The sequence below is a fragment of the Callithrix jacchus genome, chromosome 9 (assembly GCF_049354715.1).
Source record: "Callithrix jacchus isolate 240 chromosome 9, calJac240_pri, whole genome shotgun sequence".
NCBI lineage: Eukaryota > Metazoa > Chordata > Mammalia > Primates > Cebidae > Callithrix > Callithrix jacchus.
In genome coordinates, this window is record NC_133510.1 from 53,061,883 (window position 1) to 53,081,500 (window position 19,618).

The 19,618-nt window shown below is 35.8% G+C and overlaps 1 protein-coding gene and 1 long non-coding RNA gene across 7 annotated transcripts in view; one reads left to right on the plus strand and one right to left on the minus strand.

Annotated features, from left to right (window-relative positions):
• The window catches only part of TMBIM4 (transmembrane BAX inhibitor motif containing 4), a 30,311-nt gene extending 14,551 nt beyond the window's left edge, over positions 1 to 15,760 (plus strand). For all 6 annotated transcript variants that reach the window (XM_002752719.6, XM_035256184.3, XM_078338046.1 and 3 more), the window contains 6 exons: positions 1,215 to 1,323; positions 2,280 to 2,385; positions 7,043 to 7,076; positions 9,017 to 9,134; positions 13,576 to 13,621; positions 14,486 to 15,760. In XM_002752719.6, coding sequence (XP_002752765.4) covers positions 1,215 to 1,323; positions 2,280 to 2,385; positions 7,043 to 7,076; positions 9,017 to 9,134; positions 13,576 to 13,621; positions 14,486 to 14,692 — 620 coding nt within the window. In that variant the 3' untranslated portion in view covers positions 14,693 to 15,760. The remainder of the gene's footprint in view (positions 1 to 1,214; positions 1,324 to 2,279; positions 2,386 to 7,042; positions 7,077 to 9,016; positions 9,135 to 13,575; positions 13,622 to 14,485) is intronic.
• Positions 14,627 to 19,609, minus strand: LOC144577766 (uncharacterized). Its single transcript, XR_013522321.1, has 2 exons — positions 18,892 to 19,609; positions 14,627 to 17,747 (listed from the first exon to the last, which is right to left on the minus strand). It is a non-coding gene; the product is annotated as an uncharacterized LOC144577766 (long non-coding RNA).
• Between the last annotated feature and the right edge of the window lie 9 nt (positions 19,610 to 19,618).

Below are 19,618 nucleotides of genomic sequence, written 5' to 3' on the forward strand. Positions count from 1 at the left end.
GAGCATTGCCATGATAGGCAAGAGACAACATCACATTTTCTTTCGTTGGGTAAGAGTCATTCAACGTGATTTTTATTGCCTGCCTAAGGATAGTGCTCGAAGTAGTGGTTCCACTATTCTGTTTCATTTCAGAATGTTACTTTTTCTTTTCCCTGACTAGTAAAATTCACCCTTCATTAATTCAATAAAAATTTATTTAAAAGCAAATAAAATATAACCACTGTTTATTCAGTGCTATCCACTAGGCTGAGTGGTAAGAGTATGGAAATAATCGGCTTGTTCCCGATTGTTAGGGAGCTTTTGGTCTTTACACTTTCATGGGGGTGAAGGACAAGTAGATTTATCAGTCATAAAGTGATTGGGATATGTTTAGGGTTCCTCAGGAGCATGAAGGAGAAACATCTAATTCAGAATGGGGGACTGAAAAAGGCTGAACCTTGAAAGATGATTTCTGGTTAGCCAGAAGTATGAGGGGAGAGGGATATCAGAGAGAGAAGGTGGGAAGTGTTACTAATGTTTTATTTCTGAAGGTGATAGTGAGTTCTTGGAAGTTCATTGTATTATCTGCATCACTGTATGTCAGAAGACTTTAATAACAAGCATTTAATTGTTAATTCTTAGAGGTGATTTCTGGGTATCGATAACAAAATATGAAAGTAAGAATTTTCTATTGTATAGAAACTGGAGGCAGGGGTACTATAAAGGAGAAATTATAATAGATGAGTAAAAGTAAGTTTATATGTTATTTGCCTTTTAAGGATAAGTTTCAGTTGGGGAAAACATTTTTACTTTTTGGAAATTAAGATTTTAAAAAACCTTATGTTTATATGCTTTCTATTTTTCCTTTTCAGATTCAAGATACAATCATTCTTTTAAAATGTTCTGCTTTTAGTCTTTTGATATGTTGTATGCTGTTGTGTACAACTAGGCATTTAATACATTTTCCATTTTGATGAAAACATTTACATTCTGGCCCACTAATTTTTTTAGGCTCATGCTTTTTAGAGGGAAGTTTAGCTATCTCTTAAAATTTTTAAATTATTTTGGAAGCTTTGTAGTCTTGCCTAGTTTTAGTTGCAGATTACATTATCAGGATGAAAATTAGGAAAGAATACATGTAAAAAACTTAATTTTTTAAAGAGGAAATTTGATTTTACTCTTCTATGATAAATGCTTAAGAAAATAATCATATATATCTTTTTTTCCTCTTTTAGCCTTTCTAAGAAAAGTCTACAGCATCCTTTCTCTGCAAGTTCTCTTAACTACAATGGCTTCAACAGTTTTTTTATACTTTGAATCTATACGGACATTTGTACATGACAGGTAAGGTAATGAGATGATAATGAATCATTTTCAGACATTGCATATGATCAAAAAGGCATATTATAAACAAAATCCACTTTATTAACTTTTGAGGTTAAAATATAAAAAAGTTCATTAACTAACTCTTACAAGCCTGATTAGTTGTGTTTTTGATAAAGAAAAATATTCCACAGCATGGTATTTACCTGTGAACTTTTTAGCTTCAGTAGACCCTCATCTCCTGGAATAGTATTAAGAATTTTTACTGCATGCCATTTTTAAACATCTTAATTTTTACAAACTTTATTAGACTATAGTCCCTGTGCTCAAAGCCTAAGACAGTGCTTGAAAAATAAATATGCATTCACTTTAGTTTTCGCTCATGACTAGGATAATTTCACCAAGAAGTTTTCAAAAGACTGCCATGTGATTCATTCCTGATTAAAGTCTGACCTCCAACATAATTATTTCCATTGCTAAAAATAATACAGTTTTGCTATATTAAAGGAAAGGAGACCTAATGAATATTTTCATAGAAGTAGAGAATTTCTTTTCCTTTCGCCTTCACCAAAGTGGAGTCTTGAACTATTATTTTGCTGTTTAAGGTATAATTATTTAATTTAAATTACAGCCATATGGCAAATACCCTAAAATAGTAGTTGTTATTATTTAATTTCTTTATTGTCTAATATTAGTATAATAATTGCAAACATTATTCATATGATAGAAGTTTATACAGTAAAAAGGAAAAGTCTCCTCCATTCATTTTGGATTCTTTTCTTTGTCCTGAGGCTCCTTTCTACTTTGTACCCCTCAAATTTTCCAGATGTAAAATAATTTGATAGTTTGGTGTGGCTCATTCCAGATTTTTTCTCCTATACTTTCATAAACATACAAATTAGATAAATGTTATTAAACTGGATAATACTGCTCATGCTATTTTTTTAACTTGAAACACTTAATATTATGTCTTTCAGTCCTGCCTTAATTTTGCTGTTTGCCCTTGGATCTCTGGGTTTGATTTTTGCATTGAATTTAAACAGACATAAGTATCCTCTTAACCTGTACCTGCTTTTTGGATTTGTGAGTACTTTGACTTTCTCTATTTCTTTAACAATTATTCCTGAGTTTTGAATATTCTTATTTAATTAAATACATATATAATACATGTATAACAATGGCAGAAAAATATTAATGAGTTTTTTTAGAGTACTTTAGGAAATTACTTGTAATTTGATAGTCTTTTAAAACTTTTAACAGTTTATTAGTTTCAACGGTTATTCTATTAATATTAACATGTAGTGGAAAAAATACTGAATTGGAATCAGAGGACCTGGCTTTGCTGCTATCTGATTATGTGACACTTGGCAAGGCATTTAGCCTTTCTGTGCCTACGTTTTTTCATATGTAAAATGAGAATATTAAAATAGATAAATCCTTGTGAAACCTCTACCTCTAATATTCTGTGATTTTTTTTGCGGGGGGGGAAATTTGTGGCTTTAATTTCATAGAATTTAAATTTGTTATGATTAAAACTCTTCTGTGTTATTATCTTACCCCTCTGGCCTTTTGAAGAACCATTTTGCTCAAATTATGTGCACTACTAACTTTTTCAAAATTATACTTGGGAGAACCCAACTTTAAGAGTCATATATATTGAGATATTTGTGAAAATTAAAACCCAAACTACCACTTATGAAAATTCAGTCTTAGAATATGACTAGAATAACTGGATAAGGCTCCAGTTACATATTTAAAAAATTATTTTGCCTCTTCTCATATCCAGTATGACTATATTTTAACCTAAAAACTTACTTCAAAACATTCCAAACTAATATTAAGAATACTTGGCTGGGCATAGTGGCTCATGCCTGTAATCCCAGCACTCTGGGAGGCTAAGGCATGTGAATCACTGGAGTCCAGGAGTTTGAGACCAGCCTGGGCAACATAGTGAGATCCCATCTCTACAAAAAAATACAAAAATTAGCCTTGCTTGATAGTGTGCACCTGTAGTCCCAGCACCCGGGAGGCTGAGGTGGGAGGATCACTTAAATGGAGGTGGGGTTTCCGGGGGGTGGAGGCTCCAGTGAGCTGAGATCACATGACTGCATTCTAGCCTGGATGACAGAGTGAGACCCCATTTCAGACAAAAAAGAATACTTGTCAAATACGAGTGAAAAAGTTATTAATTATATTAAAATGCTTTAAAAAAGTTTGTGAATTCTGATAATGAGTTTGTGTTAAAATGATAAAGAAAAGCTGATGACTTTGCAGGTTTCAATTATAGGAAAGATTATTCATTTAAACTTGAAGCTTTTTTGTTTGCAAGATTGTCAGTCCTAACTCAAGTTATTGCAAATAACAAAGAGTTTAAGGATGTAAGCGTGTGAGAACCCACCAACCCAAATCTTCTTCAAGGAAGATGAACTGGATAACTGGAGGAAGGTTCTAGAAATGATGATATCATAGGAAATTCAGTTACAAGAGTTTGTGTTCTCCTCTCCCTTGTTCTATTACATCTCTTCTCTACCTCAGTTGTCCTTACACATTGTTTTCCGTTTCCCAAACAATGGGTCATATATAAATTAAAGATAATTAATTTTTGCCCCTATAGAGTAATTTAGCTTAAGCTCCCACTGCCATTGCTTCAATCTCTGAGTTCAGATTCCTGGGTCAGAAAGAATCTGGGCTGGGCGTGGTGGCTCATGCCTGTGATCCCCGCACTTTGAGAGGCTGGGGCAGGTGTACTGCTTGAGTCGAGGAGTTCCAGAGGAGTCCAGGCAACATAGCGATATATTGTCTCTGTAAAAAATACAAAAATTAGCTAGATGTTATGGCTGAGGCAGGAGGATCATTTGAACCGGGAGGTGGAGGTTGAAGTGAGCTGAGATTGCACCACTGCCCTCCAGCCTTAGTGATGGAGTGAGACCCTGTCTCAAAAAGAAAGGTAAGGTGGTGGAGGAAGGGAGGGAGGAAGGAAGGAAAAGTAAGGAAGGAGAGAGAGAGAATGAATCTGATTGGTATACTTGGTTGTTGGCACAGGTCACATTGTAGGTTGTTAATCAATATATGGGTTGCCAGACATTGCATCAGAGCCAACTCCTGGCCCAGTCAGCTATGTCTCAGGAGACAGGAAGTATAAAAAGAAAGAAGGCCATATAGAATTCCTCTTAACATCTCCATATAGCCTTCTCTCAGAAAGACTGATTTCTATGTGGGAAGAGGGTGTGGGTCAACTTTTGCCTAGCAGGGAGAGGTCCCACTAGAAAAGCATCAACCAAATGCTTATAGGCAAGATAGTCACTGAATGTTAAATGTATTCATCATGCCCATAGCTAAAAATGGTTTAACAAATAAGTATGTAAAATACATTTCCTCAAATTACTCAGGGATCTTTAACATTAGGGTTTTTTGGTCCTGCTAGAGCAGAATAAGAAAGAAGGTAGTAGGAGTGTGTGTATGCATAGACACACACACACACACACAGGCAGATTAGATAGATAGATAGATAGATAGATAGATAGATAGATAGATAGATAGATAGATAGATAGATATTCCTTGACTTAAAATCATTCAACTTAAGATTTTTCGGTTTTATGATGGTGTCAAAGCAATATGCAACCATGAAACTTCAGACTTTAAGCATTGGTGATTCTTTAACCAAAGACACTCTGGGCTGTATTTTCGACTTGTGATATTTTCAACTTATAGTGGGTGTATTAGCATGTAACCCCATTATAACTTGAGAAGCATGTGTATATATGTTTTAAAGGGGGCATTATCATATTTTCCTAGTCTTATCTTTACTCTTGTTTATGCCTATTTATACCATCCTGTTTCCTTCAGATACTTGAATGTGGGTGGGATTTCTTTCCTAAAATCTTGTCACAAATAGCAAGAATATAGTGTAATCATGTTGCATGCTACCCCGCCAAACTTTCTCCTCTTTTTTCGTTTTTTTTTGGAGACAGGGTCTCTGTCGCCCAGGCTGGAGTGCAGTGGCATGATCTTGGCTCTCACTACAACCTCTGCCTCCTGGCCTTAAGTGATCCTCCCACCTTCCAGCCTCCTGAGTAGCTGGGAATACAGGTACATGTCACCAGGCCTAGCTAATTATTTGTATTTTTAGTAGAGATGGGGTTTTGCTGTATTACCTAGGCTGGTCTCAAACTCCTGGACTCAAACAATCCACCTGCCTTAGCCTCTCAGAGTACTGGGATTACAGGTGTGAGTGAGCCACTGTGCCAGTCCAGAAAAAAATTTCTATCTTTTGCTACCCTTTTACTGGCACTACTATAATCATTAAAATATGACAGCAGGCCGGGCGCTGTGGCTCAAGCCTGTAATCCCAGCACTTTGGGAGGCTGAGGCGGATGGATCGAGACCATCCTGGTCAACATGGTGAAACCCTGCCTCTACTAAAAAAAATACAAAAAATTAGCTGGGCATGGTGGCGCGTGCCTGTAATCCCAGCTACTCAGGAGGCTGAGGCAGGAGAATTGCCTGAACCCAGGAGGCGGAGGTTGCGGTGAGCCGAGATCGCGCCATTGCACTCCAGCCTGGGTAACAAGAGCGAAACTCCGTCTCGAAAAAAATATATATATATGACAGCAGTCCCATTGCCTCCATGTCTGTGTACAATTTCTAATACCATTTTTGCTCTGGTACAGATGGTTTTCCTGATATCAGGTATGGTGGAGTACAGGGGATGCTTCTACCAGGATTATGATTATACAGCCACTGCCGTTATTTCTGACTTTGTCTTTGTGATATGGTCTATCAGATGGTTGATAAAATCTATCCAGAGTAAGCATATAAGACAAAATAAAAACACTGTAATTAAGGGGAAAGAGAGGCTAGAGGACAAGACTCATTAACACCAAGTCTTTTATTTAGGTTATGGGTTCTGCTACTTCTGACATGGCTTAAACAGTGACAAAATAACAGTGGCTTAAACAAGATAGTTTATTTCTCATGTAAAAATTTGAATGACAACTTAGTGAAGGTAACAAGGGCCCACGTTTCTGCTATGGTCAAGGCATTCCTAGAGAGTTGCGTGGTATATGATAGATAACTCCCATATCCACAAAGCATTCAGTTATTAATACAAACAAATGAGAAGAGAAAAGGGAGAGCAAGTCTTTGCTTTTAGAGCACAATCCAGAAGTTGTATACCTGTCTTAGTCACATTAAATTGCCTAGAATATCATTACATAGCCAGACCTAGCTGCCAAGGAGACTGAAAAAAATGCAATAAAATCTGAACGGCCATGTGTCCAGGTAAAAATTCTGTTATTAGGGAAGAAAGAGAGAATGAATATTGGGAAATACTTTCAAGACTCCCACACCAAAGTACTACCTAAATATTTTATTCTTCCTATGTTTCTGTGAGGTATTGAGGTTTTATAAATGTGCACATAATTTGCAATTTTGTTTTTATTTATATTACAGAGTAAGAAAAGTAGAATGTTCTATATTTGTAGTCTTCCTGTTACAGATATGAGATTAGAGCTTAAAGAGTCTTGTTATCACAATTAGAATCTAAATATTTTCACTTAATAAATTGAGATCTCATTTTCATTATGGTAGGTTTACTAACTGCCCCATATACTTCACAGAGCTGCTTTGATGCTACAATGAGATCATTCATATGGGATCACATTAAGCTGCTAGAAATTAGAAAATGTACATGAGATAGTGTAAATTTTACAGTCATTAATTTCAGTTTCTTTTCATTAGACGCTATTGGAAGCTCTAACTGTGGCAGTTGTTGGTAAGCCGTAATTGCACTTCTATATGTTATAATAACTTATTAATGTAGATAAATCTTTCAGGTAAAAAGGTATTTGGGGCTGAAGTCTAACATCATGGAATATCATATTTCAGAAATAAAGCATAGGATGAAGAATTCCTAAAGTATAAGCAAAAGTTAGATATTTATCCTTTACTTATTTCAACTGAGCTTAGAAGAAGTGGAAAAGAAAAATAAAAGGAATGGAGAACATTATTTCATTTGTTGACTTATTCATAAAAATAACACAACTATAGCTAATCTCTTCCCTAATTTAAAAGTATCTTAAAGTAACTGAGAACATGTATTTTGAACCATATACTCTGATCATATGAGCTTAACTCCTTTAACTTGCCTGTGCTTTCATGTTATATCCTCATATTGTTTCAAACAGCACTGCAAGAAACAGTGGTTGTTTTTGCTCTGTATTTCATGTTAAACGTGTTTGAAGGCTATGTCTGTTATAATTACTTGATGTACCCTATATAATATCTCAAGTAGAAAAATTCAATAAATTAAGAATAAAAATTCTGATTGTCTCCAAATAGTTAACCTTGAGTACCAAAAAGTTCAGCGCTAATTATTACTCTCAATAACAGCAAGTTTTTTATCCTGTAGTTAATAAGTTAGTATATTTAACTCTTCCTATTTTGTCATTAGGTTTTTGAATTTGTCTATGCCAGTTTTGTTTAATCTGTATTTTTTTGTAATCTCTCATTTTAAAATAATCAATATAAATACATAGTAATAAATAATAAATAGGATTGTGGCTTCTCAACATAGGCAGTATTATTAATATTTACTTATTATTAATGTTACTTATTAATATGTAATTACTTATTAATGTTACTTATTGAGATTATCAAATCCATCTCTCCCTTCTCCAGCCTCTACTATGTACATAGAATATAGGAGAGAGATTCATTTCAGGATTATTGGAATTTGGGATAGAAAAACATGGATGGGATAATCTGAGAACATTATTTTCCTTAAAAATTGCAATTTCTTTTCAACCTAATCGTATACTTAAATTACTGACAAGAAGCAAAATTGACTTAATGTCTTATCTTTTCCCTGTTCACCTCCTAATCCTGTAATGGCATAAATAGAGAAATTCCAGTCATGTAGCATTTAGGGATAGCAAGAAAATGAATAATTAATCTCTGAAAAATTAAAAATTACTTAAGCAGTTAACCTCCAAGAGGTTATAACTTTGCAATTTGTTAAAATGTTAAGAAGTTTTATTACAATAGCCATAATTGACTGGATGGTTATTCTAAAATCATAGAAAGGAATTTGGCATATATTCAGTAAACCCCACAATAGTGTACTCCAGGATAATACACATTAGATATAAAGCAGTTAGTGGTTGATTTCTGTCTTTTAAAGGGTAAGTGAATAGTAGGCAACCCTAGACAGCCCCAATATTTTTCTTGCCCAATTGCCTTGATTTGGGCAAGAAAAAAAAGTGTAACCAGGTGATTGCTGGAATTGCTGCTACTGTCCAGAAATTCCCAGTCTGGCAGGAAACCCAGAATCATCCCTACTGACATTGAAACCACAGTGGACAATTACCACAGATGGTGGTAAACTGCGACTGGGACAGAGATAGGCGAGAATCACTCTACCATATCCCTAAAACTCCTGTCTACAGGCGTAAGAGCTTTCTAGTCATTTCATTAATTTGGTAATAATGTGACCCCCCAATTTCGTATGAATGAATTTTTTGGAGACTGTTAATTGCATTTTGGATGTGGTTTCATTGTACCCATGTATTCAAGGATGGATAAGAAACATTTTCATAATTGTTTTTGTTGGCATAAAGCACAGGAGAAAATGAAGCATTTCTGTAAAATGCCAGAAAAAGCTGTTTTATATTGAGCATGTTTATATGCATGTTAATCAGTGTTTTCATTTTACAGTTACTTTCTATGATGTACATATTATTCTGCAAGCTTACATACTGACTACTGGAGTATTTTTTGGTTTGACTATGTATACTTTGCAAGCTAAGAGGGATTTCAGCAAATTAGGAGCAGGGTAAGTTATATATATTCTTGGATATAATAGATGTCTTTGATTATTATAGGTGGTTTTGAGGAAAGTGCTACACTGTTATCTTTGGGTACTGTCTTTTAAAATGGAGGGTAATAAGAGATCATCTCTTTGAATACTAGGGCCAGGCCTTATTCTCCCAGAACATACACAGAAATGGAACGTGGCTTTGAGTTACTTGCTTCTCTTCTGTAGTGAAAGGGAAGTGATTTTTTTTTAAATCAGCTTTCCAGAGAGTTTAAGCTTGTATGCTTTATGAACATTATGGAATTTACTGAAATTTCAGTCTGTCTTAGCATAAATCTTACCAAGACCATCCACATCTTTGTGGAAAAAGCACTGTAATGAGTACAGATATTGAAAGGGTCTGCATGAATTTAAAACCTTTTTCTTCTTCAAACAAATATACAGACTGATCCTTTTTATATTAGGATTATGGTACTGTGTTGCCCTCACCTGGTAGGAATGCATGGACTCTTTTCTAAGCTCACAGTGGCTTCCTGTTGGCACATAGTCTTCTTTTTCTTTTTCCTGTTACAACGCTATTTACAAAAGTCTGCTCTTGCTAAACACTCTTTCCTCCCTCACCCCTTTTATTCTGGTAATCCAGAACACCAGAAGTCTCTATAGAGATAAAGTACAGTTGGTTAGCCGACGCTGACAATTGTGCAGAATACTTAAAACAGTTTTATTAGAATGGAGTTTGATTTAGGGAGAGGTAATATTTTCTATTTCCTTTTCCTTTTTTGGAAGGATGTTTCATATATATTTGTGTGACACATATGATGAAAAGTTTGTTCTACTTCCTCTTCCGACTCAGTCTCAAACTGTTCCTTCCCTTTCATTCATTCCAGTATCATCTTTCAAATCCTTTTCTGATAAACTTGCTTTATAGTTCAGCCTCTTCACAATAACTTTACATTTATTGATACAAATGGCATTACAATGATCATATAGATCTGAGACCAGATATTTCTAAGTGTGTGTGTGTGTGTGTGTGTGTGTGTGTGCCATTTCTGATAATTACAGTATTTTCTTTGTGTGTTCGGTTATTTTTGACTGTGTAACTGTCCTTGAAAAATTATTTTTTGAATTTCTTTGAGGCCTCAGTTGAAGGTGCAGTTTTCCCTACAGTAATTGGGTTTTCTCCTGGCATCTGGGAAAACTATTGAATTGGGTCTACTTGAAACTAAATTCATGGCTTATGATGCTTTCCCAACCACCCAGATGTTACTCATTTAGACTACAAATCCAAAAAGGGATAGCTTGTGGTGGCAATTTCCCAGGGATAGTTATTCTCTACCCCCACCCCTCAATTTACCTATTTAGTGCATTGATGACTTTTCTTGTAGTTGGGTAAATTCAGCTATACCATGATTACTTCTTTGGGTTTCCATTTTTACCTAGATTTTGACTTAGTAATTCCATTCTATCTTGACAGTTATTTGGTATTTTTAAGAAGGTATTCTTTCTTTTCTCTTTTATGCATCATGTTAGTAGTTTTTCAGGGTGGGACAGGGGTGGTAATTAGTCTGAAATAGTTCTTGTTTACTGTAATCTGGAAACAGAACTCTTTCAAAATTGTCTCTTAGCTGTATTACTACAACCAGTCTCTCTATTCTCCAGTCTTAGCAGTTTCCAGCGTCTTTACCACCAAGCAGCTGGGTGATAGGAAAATGGAAACTTGATCACAGTATACTCACTTAAAACCTTAACACTTCACTTCTGCTTTTGTTCTCCACTGAATCACATGTACTGCTATCTGTTACTGGATATTGCCATATAATGACTCTCCAGCAAAATCCTAATAATAATTAACGCTTTAGTCAGTATGCCATAGATTCAGCTACTTAAGAGTAACACTTTATTGCATTTTAAATAAAACTACTTTACTGTGAACCGTCAAAGCCTAAGTGGTTGTGGAAGTTAAGTGCCAAAATGGGATATAAAGACTGAGGGAAAAGATTTTATTTGAAAATATTTTCTTCAAAATTTATAGGCTGTTCCTTCTGACTTGTTTATGGGATATAGTAGGGACTAAAGAAATATGTGTTAAATGTATGGTAGTATCGGCAGTGGTGGCAGTGCTTCATAGATTGACTTAAAGCTGTGATGTTTTTACAACATCATTATTATCCTGTAGTAATTTTGCCACAAAAGGAATGAAATCTCAGAACTACATATGATAACTATGGCAACTGGTCATTGGTATGCTCGAATTGGCTTGTGCCAGCTTGTAAGAGGCATCTTGCCAGTTATGATTTAAACTTGCCAGTTGTTAAACTGTTGGAAGCTTAAAATAGGCCATGGAGGATGTATGTACACCACTGAAATTAGGAAGCACTACAAATCAGGGCTCATTTTCTTTCCCAGAAAGTCAGTTTACTGGGACATCACTGTTTGTAGGTTACTTCTTATTCTGTGCTTCTTGTTGAGAAGGAAGAGGATAGGATTTATTTGTCACTCCTATAGATGGAGTTGTTAGAATGGCAAAATCAGCACTATATCCATGGCTTATCTTAACTATATTCTTAGAAAGTTTGCTGTCTTTGATGTTTAAATATTTAATGAGATGTAAGTCAAAGTAGGGTGGAGTAACTACTTAGGCAGATTATTTGTAGGACATAACTTTCAAATCTTTACCTGTTACAGTATGTATAGAGAATGCTATTATAAACTGACAAGTCTTAGGCTGAATTTCTTACCAAGAGCTTACCAAATGGAGCCTGTGACTCTAAATAACCCTTTTAGTGTGTGTACATTTAGGTCCCTGGGGGGAACATGTTGCTTAACCAGGGAGCCTAAGTTTTAGTGTCAGGTTTCAACTTGGATGTCGTAGAGGAGAAAAGATATCTGTTTTAATATGTATTGTCAATAGTGTCTGATCAGGCTTAAATGTAGGATCTTATCCAGTTAGTGAATAACGGAGTAAATTAATGTCCAGAGACCTCTGGCAGCCCTATCCTAATGTCTTATTAGAAGCCTACAAGAATGGAGAGGATTTTTCATGGGTCTCATGTATTTCTGAATGTCCTGTGAATGATGTGCTGACTGCCCTTCCAGACAATCTTTTTAAGTTTGTTTTTTTTTTTTTCAATAGTGAACAGCCTGGGAAGATAGAAATAGTGCTCGCTGGAGCAGAGGGCAACCATGTTTACTTTACATTGTAATAGAGACTTGCTTTCCTAAATTCAAAGTTTCTATCTTGTAACACAACCCACCATGTGTGTAGGTGTCATGTTGCCTTCTTGGCATCACCCTATAAAAACTGGGCTCTGTCATTAAAATGCTGATACTACTGTTACTACTATGAACTGTCCTTTATCCTCAGACCTAGGAGCTTGATGTATTCATGAGACTGTGCCAGACTAACTTGTTAGCCTGCAAGTAGGGTAATATCTTGGATGCTTTAAGTTCTTAATACCACCTTTCCCTTACCCCGTGGTACAGGAGCTTTGGAGATCTTAGCTATAGACTCTGGGAGAACCCTTTGCATACACCAGAGTGCTCACTCTTGGTAGATAGTTCTCTTTTTTCTGGTACTCTGCCCTACAAATTCTAGCCACCTTGGCTTTCCTGACCTCAGAATTCTTGTCTGCTCAACTCAGAGGAGACCATAAATGTTTGTATGGGTTCTTATCCCTACATGGTGGCCTGGAAACTGTAGCTAGGGCAAATATAGACTTCACTTTCTTTGTATCCTTTATCTCAGGAACTCCTGTCCTGTGCTATTTGCTGTCTAGTGTCTAAAAACTGTTGTTTCATATATTTTGTCTGGTTTTATTTAAAGAGGGAGGATAAATTTGGTCTCTGTAATTCCTTGTGACCTGAAGCAGCTGATATGCCCTATATTTGATAACAAAAGACTGACTTCTTAGATGTCATTTCTCATATAATTTATACTCTCTCTATATAATAACTGAATTGTAACTCATAGAATTATAGCAGTGTCAGATATGTCCATTGATTGAATTCTATAATAAGAATAAAATGGAAATTACATCGTGAACTTTAATAGATATGCATGTTCACAGAATAACTTGTTATTACTTGGCTTAAAAGTATAGTCATATTTCATTTGTTTATGTATTTTCTAAAAGTTTTTGTAAATCTCCAAATTAAAATATTTGTAATATTTCTGCTATCTGTATTTTGTGCTCCAATTAAAAACTTCACAAATTATACCGTTAATTAGGTTTGTAAACCATAAAGACAAATGTTGAAGAAATAGCTGTTTTTTAAATTTCTTTTTTAAAAATCCAAAATGGGCATTATATTCATTGTATGTTTACAAATTCTTACATTTTAGTTATTCTTTGGCAAAACGTCTGGATGGATATGTTTTTTTCAGAAAGTGTTAAATGGGTTTACAAAGTTTTTTTTGTAAGGAACAATATTCTAAATTACTAAACTTTTATTTTTATAGGCTGTTTGCTTTTTTGTGGATTTTGTGCCTGTCAGGATTCTTCAAGGTAAGTTATGTTATTAATGGTTAACTTGAAATATAATTCTGGCTGTGCCAATATAAAAAACCTCAAAAAGCTATAAAAGATACTCTTATGATAGGACATTTAGTTATAATTGTCCAGAACATTTGTTTATAGAATTATCCCTTTAAAAATCAAGGTCTCGGCTGGGCGTGTTGGCTCAAGCCTGTAATCCCAGCACTTTGGGAGGCGGAGGTGGGTGGATCACGAGGTCAAGAGATCGAGACCATCCTGGTCAACATGATGAAACCCCATCTCTACTAAAAAAGAAAAAAAGAAAATTAGCTGGGCATGGTGGCGTGTGCCTGTAATCCCAGCTACTTAGGAGGCTGAGGCAGGAGAACTGCCTGAACCCAGGAGGTGGAGGTTGCAGTGAGCCGAGATCGTGCCATTGCACTCCAGCCTGGGTAACAAGAGTAAAACTCCGTCTCAAAAAAAATAAATAAATAAAAATCAAGGCCTCGCGTTGGTCATTATTATTGGTTGAAAGAAAGATGAATGAATAAATGAATTAAATTATATAGAAAGAGGCCCTCTTATAACTGCCAAGCTCCAATGGCACATTTTAATTGTGAAAAAATAAATATATTTTTAAATAATTTATATTTGGAATGCTATTTTTCAAAGTGGGTAATTTCGTTTAAAGGAATATATCCATTCATTCATCCTTCCATCCAACAGAAGCAAGTTTGTACCTGCCTTGCCTTTTTCTGCTTTTAATATTTGTATTCAAAGTTGTGCACCATTGTCAAATGTGTAATGTAGCAGTAAATCATTAGAGGAAGTAACTTAAGTCTTCTTAGTACTGTTCTCAAATATCATCAGATTTCTCTAATGTTTTCCCTATAGTTATTTTTTTATAGTGAGACAGTGGAGTTGGTCTTAGCTGCTGCAGGAGCCCTTCTTTTCTGTGGATTCATCATCTATGACACACACTCCCTGATGCATAAACTGTCACCTGAAGAATACATATTAGCTGCTATCAGCCTCTACTTGGACATCATCAATCTATTCCTGCACCTGTTACGGTTTCTGGAAGCAGTTAATAAAAAGTAATTAAAAGCATCTCGGCTCAACTGAAGAATAAAACAAATTTTTTTCAGTGAGGAAAAAAAGGATTAAAAAAGTAATTGGAGCAGTATATAGAAACTTTCATTAAGTAATAAAGTTTCAGACAATGGTTAAATACTGTTACAGTCTTTATTTGTATCCTGTGTTACTCTGAGAGCTTTAAAATGTTACTATTCTTTATGATATTTCATCTCTAAATCCTTGATTTAGGATATCAGTTAAGAGCTATCAAAATTCTATTAAAAATGTATTTCTTCCTAAATTAGCCCACACATAGCTGTTTATTTACAAGTCAAAGATAATTTTATGAGTAGATAAGAGTATCAGTTTACCTTTGTCTAGTGATTTCATCTAAATTTTCCCTGAATTATTAAGTAATACTGATCTGGCTTTGATTCTGAAGTAGTAGTGTCTTTACCATTATAAACTGTAAATCTGGAGAGGTGGCTCACGACTGTAATCCCAGCACTTCGGGAGGCTGATGCGGGTGGATCACCTGAGGTCGGGAGTTTGAGACCAGCCTGATCAACATGGTGAAACTCTGTCTCTACTAAAAATACAAAATTATCCGGGGGTGGTGGTGCATGACTGTAATCCCAGCCACTCAGGAGGCTGAGGCAGGAGAATCACTTGAACCCAGGAGGCGGCGGTTGTGGTGAGCTGAAATCATATCATTGCACTCCGCACTCCAGCCTGGGCAACAAGAACAAAACTCCATCTCAAAAAAAAAGAAAAAAAAACTATAAATCTCTTTTTGCTTGGAGATTTTCATCTAATTTAAAAAGAAAAATATATAAAAGATAAATTCCACAGAGAATTATTCAGTATTGTATTAAAATCATATTAGAATGTTAATGACATTTTAAGTTGTACTAAAATTAAAAGTCTGCCTGAAAGTCAGATATTATGACAAAATTTGACATTAATTATTTGTATTTTAAAGTATAGATTTCATTTTGAAATTACAGAATGCTAATGTGGTTAGAGGACACCAAAGATACTGGGTCATCAGCCATTAAGTCTATCTATTTCAAAATAAAAATATTTGTGAAATATTGTCTTATGGTTTCATTTGTGTTGGTCCTAACATGCACACAGCATGTTAGGTCAGTGTACCAGTAACCAATGAAATTTTCTCATATTCCCACATTGTACTAGTTTGTTAGACTGCCATAACAAAGCACCACAGCTTGAGTGGCTTCAACAAGAAATTTATTTTCCCACAGTTCTGGAAGCTAAAAGTCCAATATCAAGGTGTTAGCAGGGTTGGTTTCTTTTGAGGCCTTTCTCTTTGATTTGTAGATGGCCGTCTTCTCCCTGTCTTTAAATGGTCTTCCCTCTATACTTGTCTGTGCCCAAATTTCTTCTTATGAGGACAACAGTCATATTGGATTAGGGCCCACCCCGAAGACCTCATTCTTCCTTAATTATCTCTTTAAAGACCTATCTCCAAATACAGTCACATTCAGAGGTGCTGGGATTAGGATTTCTTTTATGTGAATTTGGGGGGGCTATAACTCAGCCCATAATACCCCTTAAGCATTTCCCAGCTATTAAGTTGAAATAAATTAGTAGTATTGATTTAACCTTGCATGATTTTTAGATGTAAATTTGACCCTATTATCATTAATTAACTGTTGAATTCTCAAGTGCATGATGCAGTGCAATCAAGTTTAACATAGCATGGTGGGTAAGAGCATCTAGATTAGAATCCTTGCAATCCAACCAGCTGCTTGTGTAGCATTTATCGAGTTATTTATCCTTCCTTAAGTCTTTTGCCTCATCATCATAATGGGAATAATAATAATAATGCCTAGCTTATTGGGCTGTCATAAGGATTAAATGAGAGAGATATAGAAAATAAACTAAGTGCTTAATTAATGTCAACTGATGGTATTCATACTATTTTCAACTCAAAGGCTAAATGGACTGATTTGTGACTAAAGATTCCGTATAAGCAAAAGTAGATCTGACATTTTAAAAATGTAAAACAATGCCATTTTGACCAATTATTTTTAGAAAAGTTATTTTCCACAAAAATGTTAATGTAATAAATTTATTCTTTCTAAATGACTTAAATTTCCAAGAAAATCATTTTAATTTCTGATATGATCAATATAATTATTAAGAGTATAAAGGGATCCCAAGACCAAGATGTTTGAAAACCTTTGGTATAAAATACTATATTTTATAAATGAACCATTGATTTATTCCCATGATCTGTCATTGAATTTTATGTGGTTCTTCCTTTTTTACTCTCATAATTAATGCTGCTATGTAAGTCCCTGGATGTGTCCCACTGTGCATAGGTATGAGTTCTAGGTAGGGAATATACCTAGACCATTTTAAAGCATTGCATTCAGTAAAGGTGAAAATAGGCAGACTCCAGAAATATTAATAGTAAGAAAGTGGAATTAGCAGAACTTGGACGGAGCAACAGGCAAGTCAGTGTGCAAGGGCCAAAGGAAGAACAGCTAAGTTGTAGGAGGAAAATGAGGAAAGAGTAGTAGCTGAGAACATCTGTATATCTTGAATGTAATTTGGGGAAAGAGATGCAGTAGGCCGTGTATACGCACCTTCATTTCTTCTCAGACCTGGCTTTAGTCCACCTGATGCATTTTTAGGGATTAGTGGTCAACAGCCAGCGGCAGGCCTTTTTTTTTTTGGAGCAGCTAGGAACTTAGATACTTTTTGCTTTTACCTTTCTCTTTCTAGAGCGTTGTCTTGAAGTTCCCATCATCTAGGGAATGGGCAACATGGGGTCACTATTTGAATCCCAGAAGTCTTCCTGTTCCTTACTAAGTGATTGTGCAGATCAGGGATTCCATGGGAGAGGACTGACTGCAGGGGCCCCACTGACTCTTCTCCATCATGTAGCATACCTTTTCAATGAGAAAATCAGTCTGTTTCCTGTAAGGTATTCAGGGCCACCCACTGTGCCTCTAGTTATATATGTAGGTTCCTTTCAGCTCTGTGAGGAGCCTCTGCAATGTCTAGTTGGCCCCTTAAGCATTGTTTGTCCATTAGGGGATATAGTTTCCTGAAAAAGAGTAATTTAGTTTCCTTCATGTTTGCAAATTGAGCATAGTGCCTATAATAGAGTGCATACTCAAAGGCATGAATTAGACTTTTAAATATACTAAGGCCACTTTTCTAGAACTGCTTTTATATAACTGGTGAGGGACATGAGTAAAAAGGGGTAAAAGGGTATTTTTTTCAATAATGTAGTACCTGATTCAGCTTTTTTGGTGGAGGGGGATGGAGTCTTGCTCTGTCACCCAGGCTTGAGTGTAGTGGTGTGATCTCGGCTCACTGCAATCTCTGCCTCCTGGGTTCAAGTGATTCTCTTAACTCAGCCTCCTGAGTAGCTGGGATTACAGGTGCATGACACCACACCCAGCTAATTTTTGCATTTTTAGTAGAGGGGGTTTCACCACGTTGGCCAGGCTGGTCTCGAACTCCTGACCTTGTGATCCGCCCTCCTTGGACTCCCAAAGTGCTGGGATTACAGGTGTGAGCCACTGTGCCTAGCCCATGATTCAGCTTTTTAAAGCATTTGTAATGCTAAATCGTGGTATGTATTTTAATAATATGACATTTTCATAATAGGTAAATTATTTTTTTCTGGTGCCAAGTGTCTATTCAAATGTCTTGGCCTGGTATGTTAAACAAGATACAGTAAATATAGACTATCAGAAAGTGAGCTTTCTCTAAAATACATTGTGCACATACATTTTTGGGTGAGATAGCTAACTTCTTATTTGAAAGACAAGGTACAGTATATGGTTTACTTGTAAAATAGAAATTCACTTGCTTCATAAGAATGAAATCTCATTTAAAGAAAGCTGATTTCTTACGCATGCTTCCTTTTTTTGTATAAAATATTCTAAGTCGTTTTCAGCCTCTTTAACCTTGCTATATTCTGAATTCAGTAATTTCCATACTGTGCCTGGCTTCATAAAGGACACAAATGTAAAGAAAAAAGGTACCCATGGATTGTCTCAGAACTCTCTTTTCTAGCAACCAGCAGGAATTTACCAGGCCACAATTAAAGACAATTCCTTTCCTGTTTTTTGGGTATATGTTGTAAATCTCTAGAAACACTGCTTACAAATAGTACCGTGTAGCTATACGTTTCAAACTATAATGTAAAAAGGGTACCATTTGTTGAACTCATTACCTACCTAGCATCAATTAGGTTGTATTATCTTCACTCCAGGGACAAGGAAATTCAGGCTCTTATATTACTCATCCATATCGTCCGCAAGTGTTGGAAGAATACAACACAGACCTATATAGTTCCAAAGCCTCTGCCATTAGAAATATTTGTAAAGTAAGTGTTCTTCGTGAGCTAAGACAATCGTCCTAGGCTTAGTATTGTGTCTGATATGTAAGTGATCAGACAGGTAAACATTGACAGAACTGAAATCCTTTGATCATTTTACCCTTTAAATTCTTCTCTGGGGTAGGAAAAGCTTGCTTTTTGTTTTTGGTAACAGCTTTGAGTATAACTGACATGCAATACGTTGCACCTATTTAAAGTGTGCAATTTGACATATATGTACATCCGTAAAGCCATCACCCGAGATGAGAAAATTCACAAATAAAGATGATCTCAATACGGCCTCTGGAAGAACACCTGACCTAGGGAGAGTTGGATGAGTATGATGTAAGCGGTAAGGCTAGATCTAAAGGTCGGCTCCGGGCTCCCTATCTGACAAGTAGGGTCCCCAGGTTTACTATGTTAGTCTCGGAGCTACCCTACCCACGTCCGGAAAGCAACTACCTGTGACCTAACCTTGACCGGGACACGCTTCTGCACTCTCCAAATCCGACTTCTACACCTATGTAGGACGGACCAAGTTTCTAAGTGTGCGTTCACACCAAAGTCGGAAGCTCGTCAGCGTCCGG